This window comes from Centropristis striata, chromosome 6, assembly GCF_030273125.1.
Source record: "Centropristis striata isolate RG_2023a ecotype Rhode Island chromosome 6, C.striata_1.0, whole genome shotgun sequence".
NCBI lineage: Eukaryota > Metazoa > Chordata > Actinopteri > Perciformes > Serranidae > Centropristis > Centropristis striata.
The window spans coordinates 27,226,255-27,251,020 of record NC_081522.1 but is presented as its reverse complement, the minus strand read 5'-3'; the positions used below and the strand labels follow the sequence as shown (position 1 = coordinate 27,251,020).

The 24,766-nt window shown below is 38.8% G+C and overlaps 1 protein-coding gene across 1 annotated transcript; it reads right to left on the bottom strand.

Moving 5' to 3' along the window:
- Positions 1 to 23,156, bottom strand: LOC131972720 (AFG3-like protein 1). The gene is made up of 16 exons (XM_059334396.1): positions 22,878 to 23,156; positions 17,772 to 17,856; positions 14,505 to 14,596; positions 14,230 to 14,379; positions 14,024 to 14,095; positions 13,133 to 13,257; positions 12,402 to 12,672; positions 11,515 to 11,652; positions 11,201 to 11,354; positions 8,706 to 8,813; positions 8,434 to 8,559; positions 7,247 to 7,357; positions 7,012 to 7,127; positions 5,232 to 5,432; positions 4,318 to 4,512; positions 1 to 3,264 (listed from the first exon to the last, which is right to left on the bottom strand). The coding sequence occupies exons 1-16, from the start codon at positions 23,010 to 23,012 to the stop codon at positions 3,031 to 3,033; spliced, it is 2,313 nt and encodes a 770-aa protein (XP_059190379.1). The 5' UTR covers positions 23,013 to 23,156; the 3' UTR covers positions 1 to 3,030.
- Between the last annotated feature and the right edge of the window lie 1,610 nt (positions 23,157 to 24,766).

The following is a 24,766-nucleotide window of genomic DNA, read 5'->3' as shown; positions in this document are numbered from 1 at the left end:
TGCAGTAACTATAATGCTGTCTTCTTTCAGCTTTTATATTTAGTTTTCAGTGAATAAACATTTTCAAATTGATTTTGTTATAAGTGTATTTAAAGTTGTTTAAATTCATATATATATCCAAAGCAGACTGTGGTAAGTGCAATTACTGCTTGGTTTTGAGTTGGATTTTGTGGTTTTTATATCATTATTTCTCTGAAATAAAGCAAAATTGAAATCTAAAACTTTGTCACAAGATAAAACAGACATCAAGGAGTTCATTTTTAGTTATAACTAACCCTTTACTTCAAACTTCTCTCACTCCATCACCTGAAAACATCCCCAAACCATGGCTCTACCAGCTCCATGCTTTATTGTCAGTGCTTTAGGACGGTCAGTTTGTCTGCGGATATAACCTGCGCTTTGAACCAAATAGTTCAAATTTGCTTTCGTCAGTTCAGAGAACTTGTTTCCAGACATATCAGGTCCAATGTGCTTTTGCCCACTCAGATCTTTTTTTTGTTCGTTGGACGAAGTAGTGGATTTATTGCAGCTACAGCCATTTAGACCAGCCTTTCTCAAACATCTTTTCAGTCGTCACAGATATGGGTTATGACCTTATGTTGATTTGACAATATGTTTATTCTCTGCTTTTTTAGTAAATCTCTTTCTGCCACAACATTTTCTATCATCAAAACTTCCAGTTTCCTCTCGTCTCTTCAGGGTGTAGTGAACTCCTTTGTTGGACTTAGGAAATTATCATAGATTTCCGCAAGTTCAAGCCCCCCTTCAGCTAGTGATTACCTGTGGGGTGGACATGGAGGTGGTGCCAAGTTCTAAGTATCTAGGTGTATATCTGGATAATAACTAGGACTGGTCCCTAAACGCAGAGCCACCTCTATTTCTTCTTGAAGCTCAGATCTCTGGACATCTGTAGTAAGATGCTGCAGATGTTTTATCAGTCTGTGGTGGTAGTGTGTTGTTTTATGCTGCAGTCTGCTGGGGAGGCAGCATCACACACAGAGATGAAGGCGGTTGGACAGACTGGTCTAAAGAGCTGGTTCTGTGGTTGGAGCCAGGTTGGACACACTGGAGGAGGTGGTGGAGAGATGACCTGTCAACATGTTCTAGTCCATCCTGAAATACCCAGATCATCTGCTACACAAAACCTTTATGGACCAAAAAACAGCAGTGGACGGCTCCTCTCTCTCTCTGTTGCAGGACGGAGAGATTCAAAAGTTCCTTCTCTCCTACAGCCATCAGGCTGTCTCATTCTAACAGAGATTCTACCAGACTAACTGAATTTACCCTCGGGGATAAATAAAGTAATTTTGATTTGATTAGGTGTTTTGCATTTCTCTTTCAGTGTATCCTTCTTTTCTTAAAGTATAAATCTGTACTCTTGTTTCTTTTCTCAGCTGCTTCAATTTGAGCCATTTCTGTGGTAGTTAGTCTGAGATATGAACACAGTTGAGATGTATTGGGATTTTTGTATCCAAACTCTCAAAAGCCAAAGAGCTAAATTGAATAATGCAAACTGTGATTATTTTTTTTAAACTTTTGCACTGAAGTTGTGACTCTAATCTTCTCAACCCTAAAACTAAGCCCTTCTTTTCTTTTGGTAACATTTATTCAGCAATGGTCTGGTAACATCAATGTATACCTAAAGGTCAATTGAGGAAAAAGGTTCAATTCAATGAAAGTAAAGTATGATCATGCAGTAAACACATCCAAAAATTCCAAAGAATACATACTGGTTTTTAAGAAAGCCATTGTGAACAGAAAATGTAAGTTGCTTCCCAATATTTGGCCTGTAGTGCATCTTCAAATTTGAGTCCAAGACCATATTAATTAAAAACTGAGAGATTTTTTAAAAATATATAAAATAACCTAAAACCTAATAATAGTTTTTGGATGATAATCTTCTCAGTCTAATAATCACAATGAAAAAGGATACACAGATTGTATTTAAGATTAATTTAATTGGTTTTACTCTTTTCGGGGGAACTGATGATTAAAAACATTAAAAGATAAACAAGTTCATGAAGCCTAAAGTAATAAAGACTTTTTGTGTCAGTGTTTGAGGATTTCTCCTTTAAAATCAGCAGAAATACTGCAGCCAGCACTGTAATATCAATATCAAATATTACAAAGGTTTCCCATCAGTCAGTGGGCTGGTGATGTAGCAGCTTCCTTTTGAGTCTTTATCACACAAAACATCTTTACAGTCATCTACTCGTGTGTTCACAGCATCAAGCTGTTTGTATAAAAGAAATAAAGCTCGAACTGAAAGTCGCTGTGGTTACATATACTCTGAACAGAGTAAAAACAACTGCAGGAAACAAAACAAACAAAAGAAAAATTTCACATCAATTCTCAAAATATTCAAACCTGTAAAAATGTCTTTCTGAATTTGGCTGTGGAAGAGTTCATTTCTTGCTTGTTATCAGGATGTCAGTCGGGGAGCAGAACTCCCTTTTTATGCAATAAATAAAGAGAAAAATGTGCATCATTTACACTCAGTTCAGGGATATTAACCAGTCCCCTGGTTGATCAGTGTTAAGGCGAGTAGGAGCGTCTTGGAGTCCGGACGGTGAAAAAAAACAAACGCTTGCATTTAACCAGAGATGCACAGAGCCTGGTGGTTTCAACTTCGACCTAAAATTAGTCATTTAGAGCCTTACTTAATTTGACTTAATTTGTATCCTAAAATTATAATTTGTGCTTTTAATGCAATATATTTATCCCTCCTTCTCGTTTAGTTCCTACATCTGAAACAAAAAGACTGAAAGAAACTTTCAAACAGACAAAAGCTGAAATATATCCACATGCCAAACTTAAACTCCACGCTGTCCATTGTGAGGGACAAACTGAGAACTTGCTGTGATTGAAGTGTCTGAATTGTTAACCTGAGGGAAACGAAAGTAAATTGAAGGCATAAATTACTAATCTGTGGAGAAAGTTCACCCTCACAGGCTCCGAATCAGCGCTGAGTTGTGTGTTTTTGCAGCTCGGATGAAAAGAGTTTGTTCTTCTTGTCCAAGTGCTTTGGCTCTACACGGCCTGCTGTTTACCCTGAGGTGGGCTGGCCTCGTGCTCTTCCTCCTCTCCTCCTCTCTCCTGGTTCCAGTCTCTGAGGCCCTCCGGCAGGCTCGTGTCCTCTTCGAAGCTCCCTGTCCCCTCCACAAACTCTTCGTACGTCGACTTTTCCTCAAACGGCCGCGGGCCAAGCAGCTCCACCATGTCTGCCTTGACCAGGACCTCCTTCTCCAGGAGACGCTTCCCCACCTGAGGAGGAGATCAAAAGATGAATGCTGCAAGCTGGTGAAACAAATCTACAACTTTACTCCAACTTGTCCTGAGAAAAAAAACGTGTTGAAATTAGGGCTGCACGATTATGGCCAGAATGATAATCACGATTATTTTGATCAATATTGTAATCACGATTATTAATCACGATTATTTATCATGTTAGGAAAAACACCTGTATTTTTATTGCACTATTTTTAAACAAACAATAGGAACAGTTTTTAGTGTGTGTACAGAGTGTCCGGTGCTTGTTGTAAACAAACAGAGATCACCAAGTGAACACCTCCTGCAGCAGCAGCACTGTACTGCTACAGAGCTAACTGGTAGAACATACACACTGTACTGCTACAGAGCTAACTGTTAGCCTGTTAGCAATTTGCAGACTGGACACTTAAGGGTAAACATCCCCGAGCCACAGAGTTGCTAAGTTGGCAACACTGCTTCGCCAGCTTTTACAAACTGCGCATTTTGTTGTGGCGTCGAGTACTGCGTCATATCCTGCTTAGTGCTCGTTATTTATTTAGGCAGCTAGATGAAACGTTAACTATGCGTTCGCCCCCTGGTGGTTGGTGGACTACTGGTGTAGAAAGTGCTTGATTAGATATGCAGGAGAGCCGCATTTTAAAATGGAAATATCACCGACGATCAGGTTAATTTAAAATTTGATTAATTGTGCAGCCCTAGTTGAAATACTCCTTTATGTGTTTTTTTTAAGCTTTGGATTTAAAAAAAAAAAAAACTCTGAACAGCACATGATGCATTAGAGCTGGGGAGTTATAAAAGGGGGACATGTCAAGGCTAAAATAAATTAAAATGTGGACAAGGCCTGCAAACCTAAATCAGAACATGAATCTACACCACATACAACAAATACAAATGCAAAAATTAAAAGAAATTGACAAGACTTTCTTGCCCACTGACTTCATTAAAGTGTGTTGTGGGGGTTAAATGGGGGGGCTTGAAAGTAATTTTAGTTAGAAAAGGGTTGAACAGTAGAAAACGTTTGGGAACCACTGCATTAGAGAGTCTCACCATCTCCACTAGCTCCTTCTTGTCCTTGACGAGCTCCAGTGTTCTCTGGTATGCTCGCTCTACCAGCTCTCTGACCTCTTCGTCGATCAGTTCTGCCGTGGCTTCACTGTATGGCTTGTCCAGGACCACATCACCCTGCCGGGGAAGGTCGAACGACACCTGACCCACCTTCTCACTCATCCCAAACTGCACCACCTGCAGGTGGGGGGAGCAGAGAGGAGGAGTAATGGAGAGAAGAACATTTAACCTGTCCACTCCAAGGTTATTATAGATAATGAAAACTAACGAAATAACCAAAACTAGAATTGAAAAAAACATTTTCATTAACTGAAATAAAAATAAAAACAAGTTTTTAAAAAAACGATAACTAACTGAAACCGTATTTTGTGGTTACAAAACTAACTAAATTTATAGTGAAAATGTCCTTCGTTTTCGTCTTTGTCAACTTTTTTCATACTTAAACCTTTTTGGGTGATATGAAATCTATTTAATCTATCTGGTTTTATGACTTAATAAACTTATTGGGGCTGAGATGGATCAGACAAAGGAAATAAAGGCAACATTCATTGTGACCTTTTTGAATCTGGCACCCAACAAATACCCCATTACTAAAAACTAAACTAAAATTAAGCGCGGTCCCCCAGGAGGAGCTGACGTCTGGAATGCCCTGCTTAGCCTCCCCCGCGACCCGGCCCCGGATAAGAGGAGGAAAATGGATGGATGGATGGAATTTCCAAAAAATAAAAAATTAAAACTAGCAAACTCACTCTAAAAATTAAATTAAAACTGACTGAATTTGAAAACAAAAATTGACAATGAAAATAAAACTAAAACTAATGAAAAATTCCAAACTCTTACAAGCTTGGTCCAGTCAGGTGTGTGTGTGTGTGTGTGTGTGTGTGTGTGTGTTGTACCTGAGCGTAGGCGGACTGCGTGACCTTCTTGAGGTCATCCTGAGCTCCGGTGGTGATCTTGCCAAAGAAGACCTGCTCAGCCACACGGCCCCCCAGCATCATGCACATTCTGTCAAACAGCTGCTCCCTGCTGTAAAGGTACTGTTCTCTGGGCAGGTACTGAGCGTAGCCCAGACCCTTGCCCCGCGGGATGATTGACACCTGGACATACAGGAAATTACTTAAATGCACATTTTAATTATTTAATTTTTTTGTATTAAGTTTCATTTTCAAATTGTACAATTTAAAAAACAGTTTGTTTTGTTGTTTTCAAATGTTTTTTTTTGTAATGGCATTTTTTGTTCTTGTGTATTAATCATCAATAATAAACCAATGTTTTAATAAGGGGCCGAGCACTAACAGTGTGAGGACCCTATTGATATTGGTCCGTTTATTATTATTCTCTCCAATCAATTGACTTCAAACTTGGTCAGTACCATCATGAGGCTTTTGGGATCAAAAGTTAGGAAAAGGTTTGCAGGTCATCACACTATGTGGGCGTGGCATGGAGGCAAATTATGGTGTTTTTTCATAACTTCACCATACATTATCCAATCTGCCTCAAACTTGTCATGCATGATGATGGTCCATCACTGAACAGTTCAACATAACAATATTTCATAAAGTCCTGCCCCTTATGCTTTAACCATGCAAACTTTTCATAACTATTGAACTGTTTGTCGTAGAGACTTTTATGAGGTGTCAGTGCACTTGGCAGAGACAGCCAAATTTGTTTGCTCCGCCCATTTATGCTAGCTAGGCCTCTTTGAAAACTCAGCACCCATTTGTCTTAAACTCTTTTCAGTGGTGGCGTTGCGCCCACTAGAGAGTTCCTATTTCGTTGGTGTTGCCTTGCTCCGCCCCCCTTTCCTGACCAGTGTCCCAGGTTCTTTTGGTGGGCGGCCGACAATCCCAAGACCCGACCTGGCTGGTTCCCCCACGGCTCCACTGGGATCGGGCCTGTTAATCGCTTTAATTAAATTTATTTTACTCAATTATTTGTATTTAGTTGTTTTGTTGTTACTCTTTATTTATAAACCCTTATTTTTTGTAATTTTATCATTATTGTCATCATCTATTGTCCTTTAGACATTTATTATTATTATTATTATTTATTTTATCTGTAGATGAACAATTCCTGTTTAACCCATTTAGGCCTAAAACGGCTATAAAAAATGCCTGTAAAACCTCTGGGCGATTTTAAAATAACCCCCTAAAACCTGAAGTTTTTCTGGAAATTCAACAGAAGTGTCAACGCTTCCTACTAAATAATAGATTTTTCAGCCTCTGTAGCAGATAGAAAAGAAATTCAAAAAGTATTTGAGAGCTTATAGCTGTTATATCTGAGCTCCCTCCGCTATAGTCGTCTTCCGCCATGATTTATAAGTTCCCATGTTGCATTGTGACACTCCCACATGTATTCTGATGCATTTCATTGGCCAAGAGACCGAAAATAGGTGGAAAAAAACCTACAAATAATAGAAAACATATCCGCTTTCCTGGCCCCTGGTTTTAATGGTAGAAATGCGGTAATGCTTTCTCGGCTTAAATGGTTGCGTACACAGTACAACTCTATTTTAAATGTTTTTCTCTAAATGCAAATCAAATCATTATTATATTCATTAATGTTCAGTTTTTTTTTTTTTTTAACTATTCAGAACATGTAAGAGAATTTGTCACGAGAGGAAGAAGCAGACGTGCTGATATTTTGTGTCTTATTAGTTAAAGATATCAGCCGTACCTTCAGCAGCGGGTCGGCGTGCTGCAGGAACCAGCCAACGATGGCGTGACCCGCCTCATGATACGCTACGGTCTTCTTCTCTGTTGGCTGCAGGACCTGAGTCTTCTTCTCCAGACCTGAAAACACATATAAACATATAAACTAATGACTGATAATTTAGACAACAGCACAACAATGAAACAACCATTTACTTTAATGTTTTCTAAATTATAACCAACATAACAGCCTGACTGACCTCCGATAACCCGGTCGATGGCCTGTTCGAAGTGTTTGGCGTTGACTGACTCGTTCAGATGTCTGGCAGCGATCAGCGCCGCCTCGTTGCAGACATTGGCAATGTCGGCTCCTGATGACAAACATCAGTCAACAAACAAACTTTAAACTAGTTCACTGAACACAGACACATTAATAAACATGTATAAAAAGTAATGTATAATAAACAGGTTTCTCTAAAAAAGCCAGCTGTAGTATGCCATTTAATTTCAAGATTTAATTAACCCAGACCTATATACCCTTGAAGGAATTTATGGGGGATATACCACAGACCAAGTGGACCACATACAACACATTTATGATGTTTAAAAAATACTACCCCTTAATGTCAAAGATTTGTGATGTGAAATATATGATACATTGGCGGTTTATGGAATTTATGTATATGATACCTTTTCTGCTTAGAGAAACACAAATTTGCCTTTTTCTTTGCATCTCCACAACATATATCAAAATTGTGACAGGATAGGATAGGATTATTTTATGTTTATATTTGGTCAAATGTACTTTAAATTGAACAGCAGAGCATATATTAATTTCAAATAATTTAAACAGTGAAAATAATTGAGTGGCCTATTACCATTTTTGTTAACGTGTGACAAATACGTCACATCAGGTTTTCAATTGACGTATACGTCACAGCGATATTTTTGTTACTTGTTTTATATTAATTTGTTCAGGAAATATGGTCAGAACAGGTTTAATGCAATACAGGACATTAATGGGTTAGAATTGTTAAATGTTTAAACCTAGCCTAGTAACAAAAAATACTTTTTTTCTGAAATTTAGCTACTTTTTGACATTTCTGTTTCCAGTCACACCCACATTTTGGAGAGGTCACTTTTTCTGTATTAGTTGAACGACTTTGACACATTTACATATTTATATTTACATTTATTAATATATTTATTTTCCTGATTTTTTACCATTTATTGATTTATTTAATATTGTACAGTTCAGCTGAAAACACATTTAGTTTTTACTTTTTGATTTAACTTCCACCAAAGTTTTCTTTCCTTTCTGCTCAATATATTTCGCTCATTCAGGTTGTTTGAAATAAACACACCGACTACACTTCTACATTTTCCTTTCCTCCACATGTCTTGAACAGTTTCCATTAAAACTGTAAACCCTGCAGATGTAACTTACCGGTGAATCCCGGAGTAGCAGCCGCCATCTTTCTGGCGAGCATATCTTTGTCTATTTTGGGGTCCAGTTTGATTGGTCGCAGGTGGACTTTAAATATGGACGCTCTGCCTTTAATGTCTGGAGGACCTGAGAGGAGACAGGAGGAAAAAACACCTTCAGCCTTCTGCCATTTAAAACCTTATAAAAACATTGCTAGAAATGTGCACCTTTATGGAAACAGCACACTCGCTGCATACATGTAACCAGTAGAGATGATTCATGTGGAACCCTACCTATGTAGATCTGCCTGTCAAAGCGTCCCGGTCTCATCAGTGCAGGATCCAGGATGTCGGGTCTGTTGGTTCCAGCCAGGACCACCACGTTAGTCGCTGTGTTGAAACCTACAAAGAAGAAAAGACCAGGCAATTAATACCAACACCTCCAATTGAAACCTTATTTGTTTTTCTTGGTTTCTTTCTTTTCTTCTTTCTTGTTTTTTTTAAGTTGTATTTTCGTGGATATTATGTGGATATTGTTTTTTGTTGCATTTTATGTTTGTTTGATTTGTTGTTTGCATGTTTTATTTTTATTTTTTATTTTGATTTGATGATTTTTTTTAAAGGAAGACTCTGAATAAGCCTTACAGTTATCATTCCTCTCCTTCACATCCATCCATCCATCAATTTTCCTCTGCTTATCCAGAGCCGGGTCCCGGGGGCAGCAGGCTAAGCAGGGCTTTCCAGAAGTCCCTCTCCCCAGCCACAGCGTCCAGCTCCTCCTGGGGGACGTTCCCAGGCCAGGAGAGAGATATAATCCCTCCACCGTGTTCTGGGTCTTCCCCGGGGCCTCCTACCAGTTGGACGTGCCTGGAACACCTCTAACGGGAGGTGCCCGGGAGGATCCTTACCAGATGCCCAAACCACCTCAGCTAGCTCCTTTAGAGGAAAAGGAGCAGCGGCTCTACTCCGAGCTCCCTCCGGATGTCTGAGCTCCTCACCCCATCTCTAAGGCTGAGCCCAGCCACCCTACGGAGGAAACTCATTTCAGCCACTTGTATCCGCGATCTTGTACTTTCGGTCACTACCCAAAGCTCATGACCATAGGTGAGGGTTGGAACATAGATGGACCCAGAGGGGGCAGTCCACCGTTTTCCGGCAGAGAACCATGGCCTCAGACTTGGAGGTGCTGCAAACTGCCCCAATGAGTGTAGGAGGTCCTGGTCTGATGAAGCCAAAAGAACCACATCATCTGCAAAAAGCAGAGATGCAATTCTAAGGTCACCAAACCGGATCCTTTCCTCGCCTTCCTTGAGATCCTGTCCATGAAGACCACGAACAGAATCGGAGAAAAGGGGCAACCCTGGCGGAGGCCAACACCCACCGGGAACGTTTCACGTCCTGCCAAGTATGCGGACACAGCTCTCACTTTGGTAATATAGGGTACCCATATTCCCGCAGTACCCCCAACCAGACTCCCCGAGTGACACAGTTGTAAGCCTACTCCAAGTCCACAACACACAGGTAGACTGGATGAGCAAACTCCCATGACCCCTCCAGAAGTCTCACAAGGGTAAAGAGCTGGTCCGTTGTTCCACGGCCAGGACAAAAGCCGCATTGTTCCTCCTGAATCTGAGGTTTGACAATCGTCCGGAGCCTCCTTAGCAGTTACAACTATTTTTTTATATGCCTCAAACTTTACATGCATGATGAGGGTCCATCCCTGAACACATCCAAATGTCAATATACACATAGTCATCGCGTCCCCTGCTGGCAACAGGAAATAACAAGTTATACTCTGAGCCCCAGCTGTAGGTGTCATGTAGAGACACGAAATTTGGAACACAAATGTATCAAGTTGAGACGCACCAAAAAGCCTCTTGGAGCCATACCGCAAACAGCAACAGGAAGTCAGCCATCTTGGATCGAAAATGGCATTTTCTGCTGTTATCTGCCATTTTCACGTCACATACTTTAAGTCCTCCTACAGATTTAACACGATCGACTTCAGACTTGGTCAGTACGGTAAGGCCTTTGGGATCAAAAGTTATTAAAAGATTGACAGACCGTGACACTATATGGGCGTGGGATGGTGGCAAAATATGGCGATTTTCCATAAAACACGAGACTGTATGACTTGACCATGCATTGTCCAATCTGCCTCAAACTTCTCATGCATGATGATGGTCCATCACTGAACAACTCTACATAACAATATTTCATATTATCCCGCCCCTTGTCATAACTAATGAACTGTTTGTCATAGAGACTTGAATGAGGTTTCAGTGTACTCAGTTGAGACTTCCTGTTTAACAGGTTATTGATTACCCTGCCCCTTTTGATTAACCACGACCCTTTACCTAACTAATGAACTGTTTGTCGTGGAGACTTTTATGTCATTGTACTCAGCAGAGACAACCAAATTTGTTTGTTCTGCGCATTTACACTAGCCACAACCCCATTCAAAACTCATTGCCCGTTTGTCATACACTCTTTTCAGAGGTGTCGTTGCACTTGCCAGAGAGTTCCTATTATGTTGGTGTCACCTTGCCCCGCCCCCTTAACTTGGCCACGGCTCCTTTCGTGACCAGTGGCCTGTCAAAAGAACCTAGGACAAAGGTTCTTTTGGGAGGCGGCTGATGATCGCAAGACCTGGCATGGCCAGCTCCCCTGACAGCACCACTCTGTTTGTGCCCGTTCATTGCTGCTTGCAGCATTCATTTTTTTTTTTTGTATCTGCATTATTGTGCAAATAATACATAAAAAAAAGAATCATTTTATCTCTGGCCTACCGTCCATCTCCACCAGCAGCTGATTCAAGGTGTTCTCCTGCTCACTCTGACCTCCAAAGTTCCCTCCTCCCCTCTTCCTCCCCACAGCGTCGATCTCGTCGATGAAGAGGATGCAGGGGGCGTTCTTCCTCGCCATGGAGAACATGTCTCTCACCTGAGGAGGAAAAAGCTCATCATCTGATGTTCAGAATGGAAAAAAAATTTAAATTTCTCCTAAATTATCCACCAATTAGGATCATCCTTCTTTCAAAATCTCTAACACGAGTGCAGAGAGTTATTTGTGAAATATTAGAGATCTGGTTGTCTTTACTCACCCTGGCAGGACCGACGCCAACAAACATCTCAAGGAACTCCGAGCCGTTGACGGTGATGAAGGGGACGTCTGCCTCTCCGGCTGTGGCTTTAGCCAGCAGAGTCTTCCCCGTCCCCGGAGGTCCAGACAGCACAGCACCCTGAGAAAAAACAATACATTTATGCTTTTTAATTAGATTATTTGACAATTACATTATTTGTCTTTTTTTTCTTCCTATAATTCTGTTTTTTTTTTCTAATTGTATGCAAGTCAGCTGGCTGATTTCATACATTTACATACATTTAGTTACTGTTTTTATTTCTGTGTGTGTGTGTAAATATTTATTTTCTGCTTCTATTAAATATTAAGTTATTGGAGGGGTTTTAATCCTTTTTTTATTATTATTATTCTTTTTCAGAGGATGCCGTTTTATTGGGAAGGAATGTTTTTTGAATGTTTATAAATGTTTGTTGAAAATTAGCAAAATGTCAATAAATATACTGTGTGAAAATCTAAAACTCTGATTATTGAAGTTATGTAAATTTTGTTGCAGAAACTGTTGCTGCTCACGGTAAGAAATTAAAAAAAACAACTTTTGAGAGTCTAAATCTAATGCAGTATGAAGCTAGATTAGGGTAAAAAACTTGAAAACAAAATCTGAAACTCTGAAATTTCAAGTTTTGATCTTGAATATTTCAGGTTAAATACAATTATGATCAACTCAGGTAATTCTTTTGAATACATTTTTTATTTCATTTTTTACTTTCATATGTTTCTTTCAGTTGCATGTTTTCTCTTTTCAGATTCAGATCTTATTTTTTACAGTTTAAAAAAAAATCAGTTTCAGATCTCTGTGTGTGTGAGTGAGTGAGTGAGTGAGTGAGTGAGTGTGTGTGTGTTTGTGTGTACCTTGGGGATCTTGGCCCCGAGGTCCTGGTACTGTTTTGGGTTCTTTAGGAAGTTGACGAACTCGAGGATCTCCAGTTTCGCCTCCTCGCAGCCGGCCACGTCCTTGAACTTCACCTCGATGTTGTCCCTCATCATCTTCGCTGTGGACTCGCTCATGCTGAAGGGCCCGCCCCTCCCACCGCCGGGGCCTCCTCCCATTGGTCCTCGCCGCAGGGCAAAAAGCAGGAAGCCAATCAGCAGCACCGTGGGTATCATGCTCAAGAGGAAAGAGCTGTGAAACAGAGGAGGAAGGTTCTCGTAACAAATTTGTTAAAAGACTCTGAACTGTATAAATAACATGTAGTGCATGTTAATAAAGTGATTTTGTTCAAATATTATTGTTTTAAGCTTTTCCTAACAAGATCTGTCCCAGGAACATTAGAAATTCAAAAATCCAAACGTTTTATTGCAAAAATAAATGGTTTAATGTGCTGATTATTAAACAAAAACATGACTTTTCAACCTGCAGCTGGTTGTAAGGAGCAGAGGGTTTTTTCGGGTAAAAATGTTGTTTATTTAATGCTTCCAATTGTGATTAAGATGAAAAATAAGGCAATATGAAGTCAACAAAGGATCTGATGTTAAAAAAAAAAAATCAGCAGATTGATTAATAATCCATCTGAACCCTTTCCCCAGTCAAGTGAATCTTTTTTTTCTAAGTCAAGCCAGAAATGTTTTTGTTTTAAACCGACCCGTCGCTCTCGCTGCTGTAGATGACCGCGGGGCGGTTTGATGGCTCCAGCCCGAGCTCCATGTGCGCCGCCTCCAGGTTCCTCTCGAACGTGTCCACGCTGCCGATGTTGAACCAGATGTGTCTCTGCAGGTCACAAAAAAAGATTCTTCTTGATTATATGATTGTTCGGGCAATTATTTACAGACAGAAATAACCTTTTATGGAACTTAAAAACTTGCAATACCAACAACTTATTCAAAAAGTATTTAAAAATTGGATGATTCATTTACATAAGTTAGAGTAATGAGTGGTGACACGTTCTATTCGGCTACTATTTTTGTTTTGTTCTGTATGTTTGATTGTCTTTTATCTTTATTTTCAATTTTATTATATATATTTTTCTTATTATTCTTTTTTAAGGAAGAAAGGATGAAGAAGGGAAAGGAGGGGGAGGGGAAGAAGAAAAAAAAAGGAAAATCAAGCAGCTTCTTTCTTTTCTCTCTTTTGTGACTGCTTATTTCTTTTTTTAATAAATAACAGATTGTACATTTCAAATTTTTAAATTAACTTGAGTTGTAACAGGGTAGGCGTAATAAGCTATGCTTCAGCCTTTTCGGTCCAAATGTCTATTATCAATTCTTTCTGTTAACTTAATGTTTTCTTTGATCAGTTTTGTTTTTCTGGTTTGTTACTTCTGTGTTAATGACATGTATTGACCGAAATAAACGGATACGAAACGAAACCTCTAATTTCACAAAGATGTCTTAGTTTATTCAATTCAAGAGAAATTAAAGCAGAGAATTTGCATTTTCATAACTTAATTTGGACGTTACATACAGTATGTTTAGCAAAAATACAGCAGAGATTTAAATTTTTTCTTTTGCGTCATATTGCAGTCATTTCCTCTCACCGCTTCAGCATAGGCTCCTGGCACCAGGATGACTCTGACATACTGTTTGTTGACCACCTCTAACCGATCCACCTGGACAGAAAACATGTTTTTAAGTGTTTGTCTTTAAAGCCCCTTTACTTTACACAAATAAATAAATATAAATAATGTCAGGTTCTCAGCATGTCCCTGTAAAAAATGTCCCAGTAGTCCCATTTCTTCCTCACCACTCCCCTGCCAATGTAGCGGTGGACAAAGTCCTTCCAGCTGATCTCTTTGTAGCTGTTTTTGTAGTTGTAATGCAGCAGACCTGCAGTGAATGCAATCACGGCTACTGCCAATAAACGGTTTTCGTTCTGGTCCCAGGGGAGGTCACCCTGAGGAGCAGCAGAGATATTTGAACAACTTGTTGGAATTAAAATGTCTCATGTTTTAGAATTACTGAAATTGTGAATTTTGATTTTAGTGTAAACTTATTTTCATTTTTGGAAGTTTGCATTACATTTTGGATTCTCCTCCACCAGTCTTTTTCTCCTCCTCCTCTCTTCCCTCCACCTGATGATTTCCCTCCTCCTCCTGCTCCTCCTTTTCCATCTGAAACACATGATTGTTAGATTACACATCTGTCAGACAAACCGCCATTTCCATTCTGTCTCAGTTTTCATCACAGCACTAGCAGATAGAGATGGTCCGATCAGGTTTTTTTGGACCGATACTGATCACCGATCACCTAAAGCCTCACCGATCACCGATCAAAACCGATCGATCACGTGGGACGATATTAATATTTATATTTTACTCTTTTTTTCCTCCCCATCAATTCATCCACTCATGCACAGGCCTATAGTCTTTCATTTATGTTAACCTTGTAATCATTTATTTACTAGATACTACTAGATTACCTAGATTGACCTTTATTTATTGCATTGCAGTAACTTTAATATTCCTTCATAGCAGCAGTGGCTCTGTGGAAAACAATATGCTAACATGGCCTCTATAGGGCAGTCAAGAACAGGCAAGAGATTCATGTTGAAAGTTCACTAATTTATTGATACTATCCATTTTAAATGGCTGTATTGTTGCACACATCTTATAAAATAAAATTCAAATAAAAATTGAGCCTAACATTTAGCCTAACAGGCTAAACAAACTCAAAATGCCAGTCTGAACATTGGTGGCATTAATGCATATTGAACTACAGTACAGTGTAACATATTATTATTGCTCACTCTCACACTAACATTTCTCTAAATGTCTAAACGCTTGCATAAATTGCTCCTGTGTGACATCGGACTCACTCACTTAGATAAAGTTCCATATGGCAGACATGTTGTGGGTGTGTGTCGGTGCATGCAGGCTGCATGACCACAACACAACACTTCTTCTTCGTTTTTAAGCGGCAGCATTTTGGCGCACTACCGCCACCTTTGGATCCGGAATGTATATCACACCATAACAAACACTTGTAAAGCAAATGTACGTATAATGCGATCAGTGATTTTAACCTTTGATCTGATTTTTCGATCGATCGTTTTTTTATCATATCGGGCCGATCCGATCAGTTGCCGATCGATCGGCGTCATCCCTACTAGTTTAGTAATATTGCAAATGTTTGACAGGCAGTAGGAATTGCCCAAAAAATCTCCCAAACAGCTGTTTATATATACTCGTAACACTTGGGAAATGTATATGTTCTATTCTTTAACACAATTTTGCAAAATAAATGATCAAATAAATACAAGTTGTGTGTTGTTCTTTTTATGATTTATGTTATTAGGGCCTCGGGGCAATCGCACCGAGCACTGGTCCCATACAGCAATAGCTGTATGGGACCAGTGCTCAGGCCGGATTATGGGAGCTCAGGCCGGATTCGAACCCAGCTCCGCCGCAGCAAGGCCTCAGCTTACATGGCAAGCGCTCTACCAGTGTGAGCCACCGGGATGCCCCCACTAGTCCTACAACTTGAAGAGTTGCAGGACAAATTATATATCAAAATGTGCGGTTTGATCGGGATCGGTGTGCTATTACTTTTCTCTACAGAATACGAATTTTTCGCAACGTAAGTCGCAAAAAACTGCCCAAGATTTTGCATTGAAATGAATGGGACGGCCGACAAAAAATGAGTGAAAAAGAACAATAATTGGAGATTTTTAAACGTCTACTTCTCTGGGATAATTTCACCTAGAGACTCCATTTAAACTTTAAACAGTAGACACAAGTCTTGTGTATCGGTGTATTAATCCACGTTTCGCTGGGTCATATAGTTTTTTATCAATCCCTGTTCAATGACCATGATAATTTTGGGAGAAATTCTGAGATTATAATGGGTGTGTATTGCACGGAATGTTGGTGTCAGAGTGTGTGATGTCATCGCTCAGAGTGTAGAGGGAGAGGTGAAACTGTCAAAAGATAAATTTGAAAACTGCGCTCCAGGCTGCAAATTCCACTCTACAGAAATAATTTATACATAGAAACGTAGGAAAATTTGTCTTCTCCCTCACAATCCTCTGGTAAAGCTGTCAGAGTTATAGTTTGGGCGTACGACGCAGGGATGATCCACCAACACCACCAACAGCCTCATTGGCTCCCATATTAAAAACGCAGGGAGATTTGGAAAAAAGGAAGATGGAACAGTTTTTTTAGATCGCTCTAACAAAGCTATTTTTTTATTTTTCTTAAAAAAAAAATCATATGTAGACGTTCAGGAAGAACTCGGGACGCTCAAAGTGAAGTCGGATCAATGATAGGTATTATGGTTTTGCCAAAAATGCTTTCTGTTCGAGGCCAGAAATTCGAGTCTGTCCACCTCTGCTGTCACTGTGCCGGGACAGGTGTCAGTTAATTCTGTTGAGTGTCCCCTGAATATTAAGTTGCCATGCGGACCTATCTAATGAATATTCAGTAGCCATGTGGACATGCTTCATACACGCACACACAGGTAACTTTATGTGATTGTAATTACACACACACACACACGCACTTTGAAGTTAAAGGGCATAGTTTGAAATCTCTGAAGAATCTCATCATAGTGTACACACACCGGCAGTAGCCCCCGTGGCCCTTTCAAAATTTCCCCAGAGGAAATTTTCTAGTTATAACTGTTATTCTGCACAAAAAGCAAAGTTCTCCCCACTTCTAGTCATGATTGTGCTGATTTTATAGAGCTGTAGGACTTTTGTACTGCCATGAAATCGAGGCCACAGTGAGTAAAATGTTTACAGGAGCAGAAAACACCCTGAAACTGCTTTGGGTGTAGAAAGTTAAATGTCACAGAAATACAAATTAGAGCTTATTTTTACAAGCTTTTGTTTTTGTTGTGACTCTAGTTATTTCTGATACAGTCTGGAAATAAATATTAGTGAGTGAACTTGGTTTAACTGTGATGAATAAAAGGAAACTGAAACGCTCAAATCACTTTTGAAATGGCTTTTTTTAAATTGATATCCTTTATGGGCTACTGTCCTTTTCTTAAGTTGTGTTTTTTTACTGGAAATAGCTGTATCCTGTGATTCCCCCTTATTGTAGGTGTAGCTGTCATTTGTCTGTAATTGTAGCCTGCTATTTTTATAAGTGGATTTTTGTCTGATGAAGATCTTCTCAGTCCAATTGTTGCATCAATAAAACTTCTGAGATCTTGCAAACGTTAGTGTGCAGACAACCTGTGCCCTTTTTCTTTGTTTGTTCTTTTCGTCCTGCACCTGAACCCAGCTGGGCTTGGCTGAGCACAAAATACCCTTTGTGTCCTTTAAACACACACAGCAGATCTCACCGTTGGGTTCAGTGGAGTACAGACGTCGCTGAGCTGCCTGGAATCTGCAACAGGTCAAGAAGTTCACTGGGGTCCGACAGACATTCTGAAAAAAGACAACAGAACCACTACTTTTAGTGCACTGAGTCGCACAAACAGTGACCTGTGAGTGATTGGTGAAAAACAACTATTTTACAACTGACATCTTACAGACACATGCTGATTATCACATGTATTCAAAACGTTAGGGCTGTGCCATATCGTATCGTTCACGATAATATCGGTATATTTTTCTTTATGGTTAAAAAAAATGCATATCATGATATTGGCAACATTCCTACTTCTTGATGTAGTGGCGTAAGGTTGAGTGTCTGTCACAAGTCAGTCAAACCCCAGATTCCTCACTCTCCAAGATTGATTTCGCTAGGGGATTTATCGGTTTTACCCACTAACAAGAAAAGGAAAACATATTTTATTAGGCTATCCCTAAATGCTGGAAATAAATGTATTGCCATACTGTGGAAAAGTGAAAGCCCACCCACTGTCTCAATGTGGCTTAAGGAAGTTGCATCACACATGGCCTCTGAAAAACTTATGTTCAATGTGAAAAAGAAACACCATCTTTTTGAAAAATGCTGGAGTGACTTTAAAACATATCTGGATAACTCCTCACAGTTAACTAGTTGTACTGTACTGAGTCAATGGTGTAGCTGTAGTTGTTGGTTGTTACCACTCCTGTAAGACCAAGCCAATATCATGACCTTTGTTGAATACTATTACTGTTATTATCCTTTTTTTATTATTATTATTTATTTATTTATTTTTCATTATTATTATTATTATTATCATTATTTGGGATTAAGGGCCTTTGGGGCGTGATTTGTGAGGGGGGTGGGTTTTGGTGTTTGTTTGAATTTGAAGTTCTACTGCCGTTACTGATGCTGTAAACTGTATGAAAAAGTGTTAATAAATAAATTGTTAATTTTTTTTTTTAAAAAGTCAGTCAAACCCCGACCCACCTATTCGTCCTCCTCCCAGACATGCATGTGCATTCACACACCAACACAACTGAATATACCGAGCTGCCCTCCCCACTGGCCTCCAAACACACTGCTGTATTATGCCGTTCATTAGCCACGAGCTAACAATTAAAGTTGTTTTAATCACAAAAAACTGCAAACTCTGTCGCTAAACACATGCACCTTTCGAAATAAGAGCACAGTGTGTTAACAGAATCCACCACAGAACTTACAAGACTGTCAAAATAAGATGCCTTAAATAAAACATACAAGAACCTTTATTCTCCTTTACAAAATGTCATTAAAATATGCCCCCGAAACCCCTTAATGGTTATTTTTATGATTTGCTCATACTCAAGAGTCAAGAGTAATTTTTTTTGTATTTGGCAACTGTTGAGATTTGCACTTCACACTACATTTTAGATTTTAATTTATTTATACAGACTAAAAAGAAAAAAATCATATTTTCTATATCTTTTTAATAAGTATTTCGTAATATCGTCAAGAATATCGTTATTGCAAAAATAGCCTGAAATATGATATGTGATATTCTTTTAGGGCCATATCGCCAACCCCTACAAAACGTACATTACACTATGTAAGCAGAAACGGTTACAAATTACCTCTGCATGATCTTGATATTGACACACAACAGGGAAAAGCGTGTGTAAATAACCTTGTTTACATTATTTTGCTCTGAGTGTATTTTTTCTTGGTTTGGTCCAGGCTGTTCAGTTTAAAAGAAGAGGATATCCTGCTGTTACAGAATAGTGAACCTACAATTATGGAAAATTTTAATGGTCAGTAATTCTTTTTATATTTTTCCAGATTGATTATTTATGGTTTTGTCTAGAAAATTGTCAAAACGTCACAGTTTTCCGAGCCCAAGGTGTCTTCAACTGTCTTGTTTTGGCTGAACAACTCGACTGTATGGATTGCCCAAATTAGATTAGAGCAAGGTGGACACATTGGCCCTCATTTATCAAGCGAGCGTAGAAACAAGCGCAGATCTGAGTGTATATTTCGTCTTACGACAGGGCCCACGTATGATTTATCAAACGATCGTATCTTTTGGTTGAAGGAGGTAAACAATGTTTTAAAGTAGGCTAAGTTTTAATTCCAAAAGAAGAGGAATTTCTCAGAGTCAGAAAGTGAAACGCTGACGTCCAACAGCTGCAACAGAATAAACTGGTTTTGTTTGGCAGCATAAAAAGTGAAAAAGAAGGAAATCAGTGGTGCTGTCAGCAAAGTAGCGGACCATTAAACTCCCAGCGAGGTTTGAGTAATTACATCGTGATATATAAAGCCTAGTAATCTATATAATATAGGAATATTGCTATTATTATGATGGAGATATATTATTCACCTCTTTACATTTACTAATAATGATGTCCTAGTGAGAGGAGTGTGTGGCAGCGCTGATTGGAAAAGTTTCTATTCGGGCAGCACCGCTGGTAAAGGAGAGACTGACACTCCGGTGTCAGAGCTGGATAACAGTAAACAGCAGAAGACAACAACATTTAATATCCTCGGCTGGTATTCTGTTTAAAGAATTTCACGATCGCAGGGTGTATTTATTTTTGGATGATGTTTTAATGATAAATGATGTAGTCTAAACATGTTTTGGTTGGTCACCATAAAAAATCAAAACACCACAGAGTTTTATCAGCTCCAGGCATCGATACTATAGTCTAAGATCAATTCTTAGACTCAGACGTGTGGACTTCACGCCGACTCAATTTTGCGTACACGAGCTGAGAGCAGACGTGAGATCTGATCGTACCCTCCGCTCACGTCCACATTGATAAATGCAGAGGCTTGCGTAGAAATCATCTTACGCCCACTTTACGCTCACTTTCTCACGTACGCTCGTTTGATAAATGAGGGCCAGTGACTGTAATTAAACTAAACTGACAGTTTTCAATAGTCTGACTCTACATTTTAGTAGTAAAATTACACTGAGCAAATACAATGCCTCATGCAAGTACTATTGCTGGGTAAAAATTCAGCCAAAGCTGCTTCTGCTATCTATGATGAAACCGCATTCATGTATCCCAAAAAGTTTATTTTTTTAAGTTAACATGTGACTCTCAACCCCACCTCCAAAAATGCACCTTTTATTATATGAAGAAACTTAAAAAATAGATATCAGAAAAATTTAACTTTTCGTCTTTAAACGGATCATTGGTTAGTTTCAGTTCAGTTCAGATTTCTGTAAAAATCCCTTTATTCCACATGTCTCATTTTAAAAACTTTTTAAAAAAAATAAACTGTTTTGAATAACTAGATCCTGTTAAAAGCTTTAAACTCTGCTCCACAGCGACACTGTGAAACCATGATCAATCATACTGAGACAAATGGTCATGTGACAAATGGTTGATTCTCATGAAGCCAGTCTAAGTTATGTCTGTGAACATTATAAGGACATACTTTATTAAACTTAATATATTTCACTTTTATATGAATGAAAAATATAGCCATAATAGGCACAATTCATTGTTTTGTGTTAAAATAATATTTTCTATATTTTTGAACATATTTTTGATTCACAAATTCATTACCGTAATGCATCCAGATAAAAAATGTCATGGTTTCCCCAGTTTATTAAATATTTACAATAACTATTGAATAAACTTTATAAAAATGAATATACACTTGTTTAAAAATGTATAATTTAACAGAATATATTCAAATATAATGGTTTTTAATATTTTATAAAATATATTTTGGTGACACCAGCTACCCTTGAGCCAATTTAAGTGCTTGCCAAAGAAAGAGAAAAAAACTTTAGTTTTTTTATTTAAAAATGTGTTACGATAATGAATTTTGTTCACAGTGTCTCGAAAAATGTGAGAAAATACCTTAAAAAATTTGAATAGATTATAAACTCATATCAAATAGTGACTTTAGATTGCATATGTTGTAAAGGGTCAAAGAAAATATGTATTCAATGCTCTTGAATTGAGTTTTGCGATGAGCTGTACCATGTTCATGAGAATCACCCAAATATTCACTGAAAATTATACAGAATACATACTGTTTGCACAGAACAGAGAGGAGAGGACAGGAGAGGTTGTAAAAATTCATGACACTTGTGAGCTCTTGGAATAGTGTTGTATATATATAAATTCCATTTCTTCTTTTAAATATCAGAGAAATTAAACTTTGTTCCAACTTCCAGCCAAATTGTTATCTGGACGCATTGCAGTAATGAATTTGTGAATCAAAAACATGTTCAAAAATATAGAAAATATTATTTTAGCACAAAACAATGAATTGTGCCTCATTGTGGCTATGTTGTTCATTCATATAAAAGGTGAAATATATTTAGTTAAATTAAGTATGTCCTTATAATCTTTACAGACATAACTTAGACTGGCTTCATGAGAATCGCCCTTAATGACTTATAGATAGATATTGCAGTGAAATACAAGGCTGCAGTGAGTAAAATTAAACTAAATTAAATAAAACCAGTATAAATAGGAATACAAAAGGTTTGAAGCAAATAAAAAATGACCACTTTCTGTGGTTACTACTCATTTCTTTTTTTTTCAGTACAAGAACAGCAGACCAACATCAATGCAAGAAGTAATTTGGTGCATTTTTACACTGCAATTTTAAGATTTCATGCTCAAATGCATATAGTTGTACTGAGGGCCACTTCAAGTGAGGGTGCGGGCCGTATGCGGCCCCAAGGCCTCCAGTTGCCCATCCCTGGTTTAACCCAACAAGTCCTGCTTACTGCGTGGTAACGTTATCGACCTCTAGCTCTATAAGGAAAACAACGTTTTAGAGCCAAATTGGCTATTATCTAGATGGGACTAATGCCGAATTAAAAATTATATTATACGCAAGCAGGTGAGAACTTCACTCGAGATGTACAGTGTATAATATTTATATGCCAAGGAATCTCTCCCTGAAATTAATCATTTTGCAACCGGGTTCAGCAGGGAGTCATTCTAGCCAGCTAGCAGCTAGCTATGTTAGCTGTCTGTTACTCCAAACAAACACGGTTAAAGCTTAACGTCCAACACACGTTGAGGGAACATTTGAGTAATTAAATCACCGACTGGCTCGCACATTGTATAGTTCCTCCAGAAAAGCTCACCGTGGCAGCGAAGCTCCGGTATCCGGCTATAAAGAGCCTTCCTGCCGTAGCAGCAGAGCACCGAGTAGCCCGGGTTCCTCCAGCCCGGCAGAGAGGCGCCGCGGCCGCCGAGAGAAGCCTCAGGAGCTGAGACATCCTCCTCGAGTGGCGTGGCCAATCTCTCAGTCTAACACACAGAGTTCTGGGCTTAGTTTGGTCCTCTGGACTCCATCCTGCTGCACCAAGTGTTATTGAATGAGTGCAACGGCTAGAAATGTCACAGAGGATGATGTAAAGGCCCAGAAGGCTGTCTCTTCGATTACCTGATTACGGAAATGTTTATTAAAAAAAAATCTTAAATTCGTTTTTAAAAATATCTAGAACAAAAAATGTCTATACATTGCAGAACAACATGCATTACTGATTTTATATGTGATATTGACTTTCATTGTTTTTAAAATTATATTATTAAACATTATTACAGTCAGGCATCATGAAGGTCAACTCTGGGTCCTCGCAGAACACCTTCTGTCTGATTGGCTGACACAGAATGAATCTCATGTCACTGTTACCAAACATTGATGACTGAGCGTTATGTGATCATTTTTAAATAAATAATTTAAAATAAAACATTTTTTAAAGGAAGAAAAATACAAACTAGGAGGAACTACAGGGTTAGTGAAACAATAATAACAAAAATAAAAGGTAAAAATAAAATAAAAGTCTGTGTATGACCCGGTCCGGGTGCCATAGTATAATTCCTTTTTCTGTCCAAACGAAAATAAGAAAAAACGAAAACAGAACCTGTAAATTCAAATTTGATCTAGGATCATTGCTTTTTGGTAATGTTCTTTCACTTCTGAAGGTCTGAAACTTTGCACAAGCAATGCCCCTGACAGTCTGATAAACATAGTAAAGTTTCAGCCTTCTATCTCAAAGTTTCCATGAGTTAGGGAAGAAAAGGCTTGAATAAAGCAGCCCTGTAAATTCAAATCTGATCCAGGATCATTACTTATTGGTGATTTTTGTCGCTTCTGAAGTTCTGAGAGGTCTGAAACTTTGCACAATCAACGAGTTAACGTTATCAACGAGATAACGAGTTAATTTCATTCGTTTTCTCGAGATAACGAGATAATTTTCTGGAGATCTGCAGTCCAGACACGTAACCAGCAAAGGGCCCACCCATTTTACTCACTGGCCCACCCAGCCAAGTATGATAAAAACATATTTTGTTACAAAAAAATACAAACATGTATGTAAGAAAGGAAATAAATGTATAATTGTATTTGTAACCCGGCCCATGTGGGATGAGCCTCTCCACACCCTGGAACTCTGTGTTGTGTTGTTTATGATGATGTAGGGCGGAGGAGGGACCAGTCGGACACGGGTGGTCGTTATATTTGCGGCTCAACTATAGCTCATGACACAGAAATGCAGTGCCACCCACCTTCCTACCAGTGCTCATTGCACATAGATTTTTATGATTTTCATGCTTTATTTCTTACAGTATTAAACGGTAGATAAGGTGTCAACGCACAGCATAACATAGGCCTGCATCAGACAGAATTCTCACATTAACGGCAAGTGTTTTCAGTACCACGGACAGCTCATGCGTAACAGAAAATGCGCAGATCATAGCCTAGGCAACCAGTTAGTGTGGAAACCAGTAAGGACACAACACCGACCTTTAGACTTCCTGTTGTCTCACGCCAGTGTTAACTTGTACTGTTTAAGATTGAGCTGCCAGCCGTTGTGAGAAATGTTTTTATCGAACTTGGCTGGATGGGCCAGTGAGTAAGCAGTGAGTAGGCCCATTGCTGGCTACGCGTCTGGACTACAGATCTCGAGAAAATTATCTCATTATCTCGGGAAAACAACTGTCTCGAGATAATAACAAGATAATTATCTTG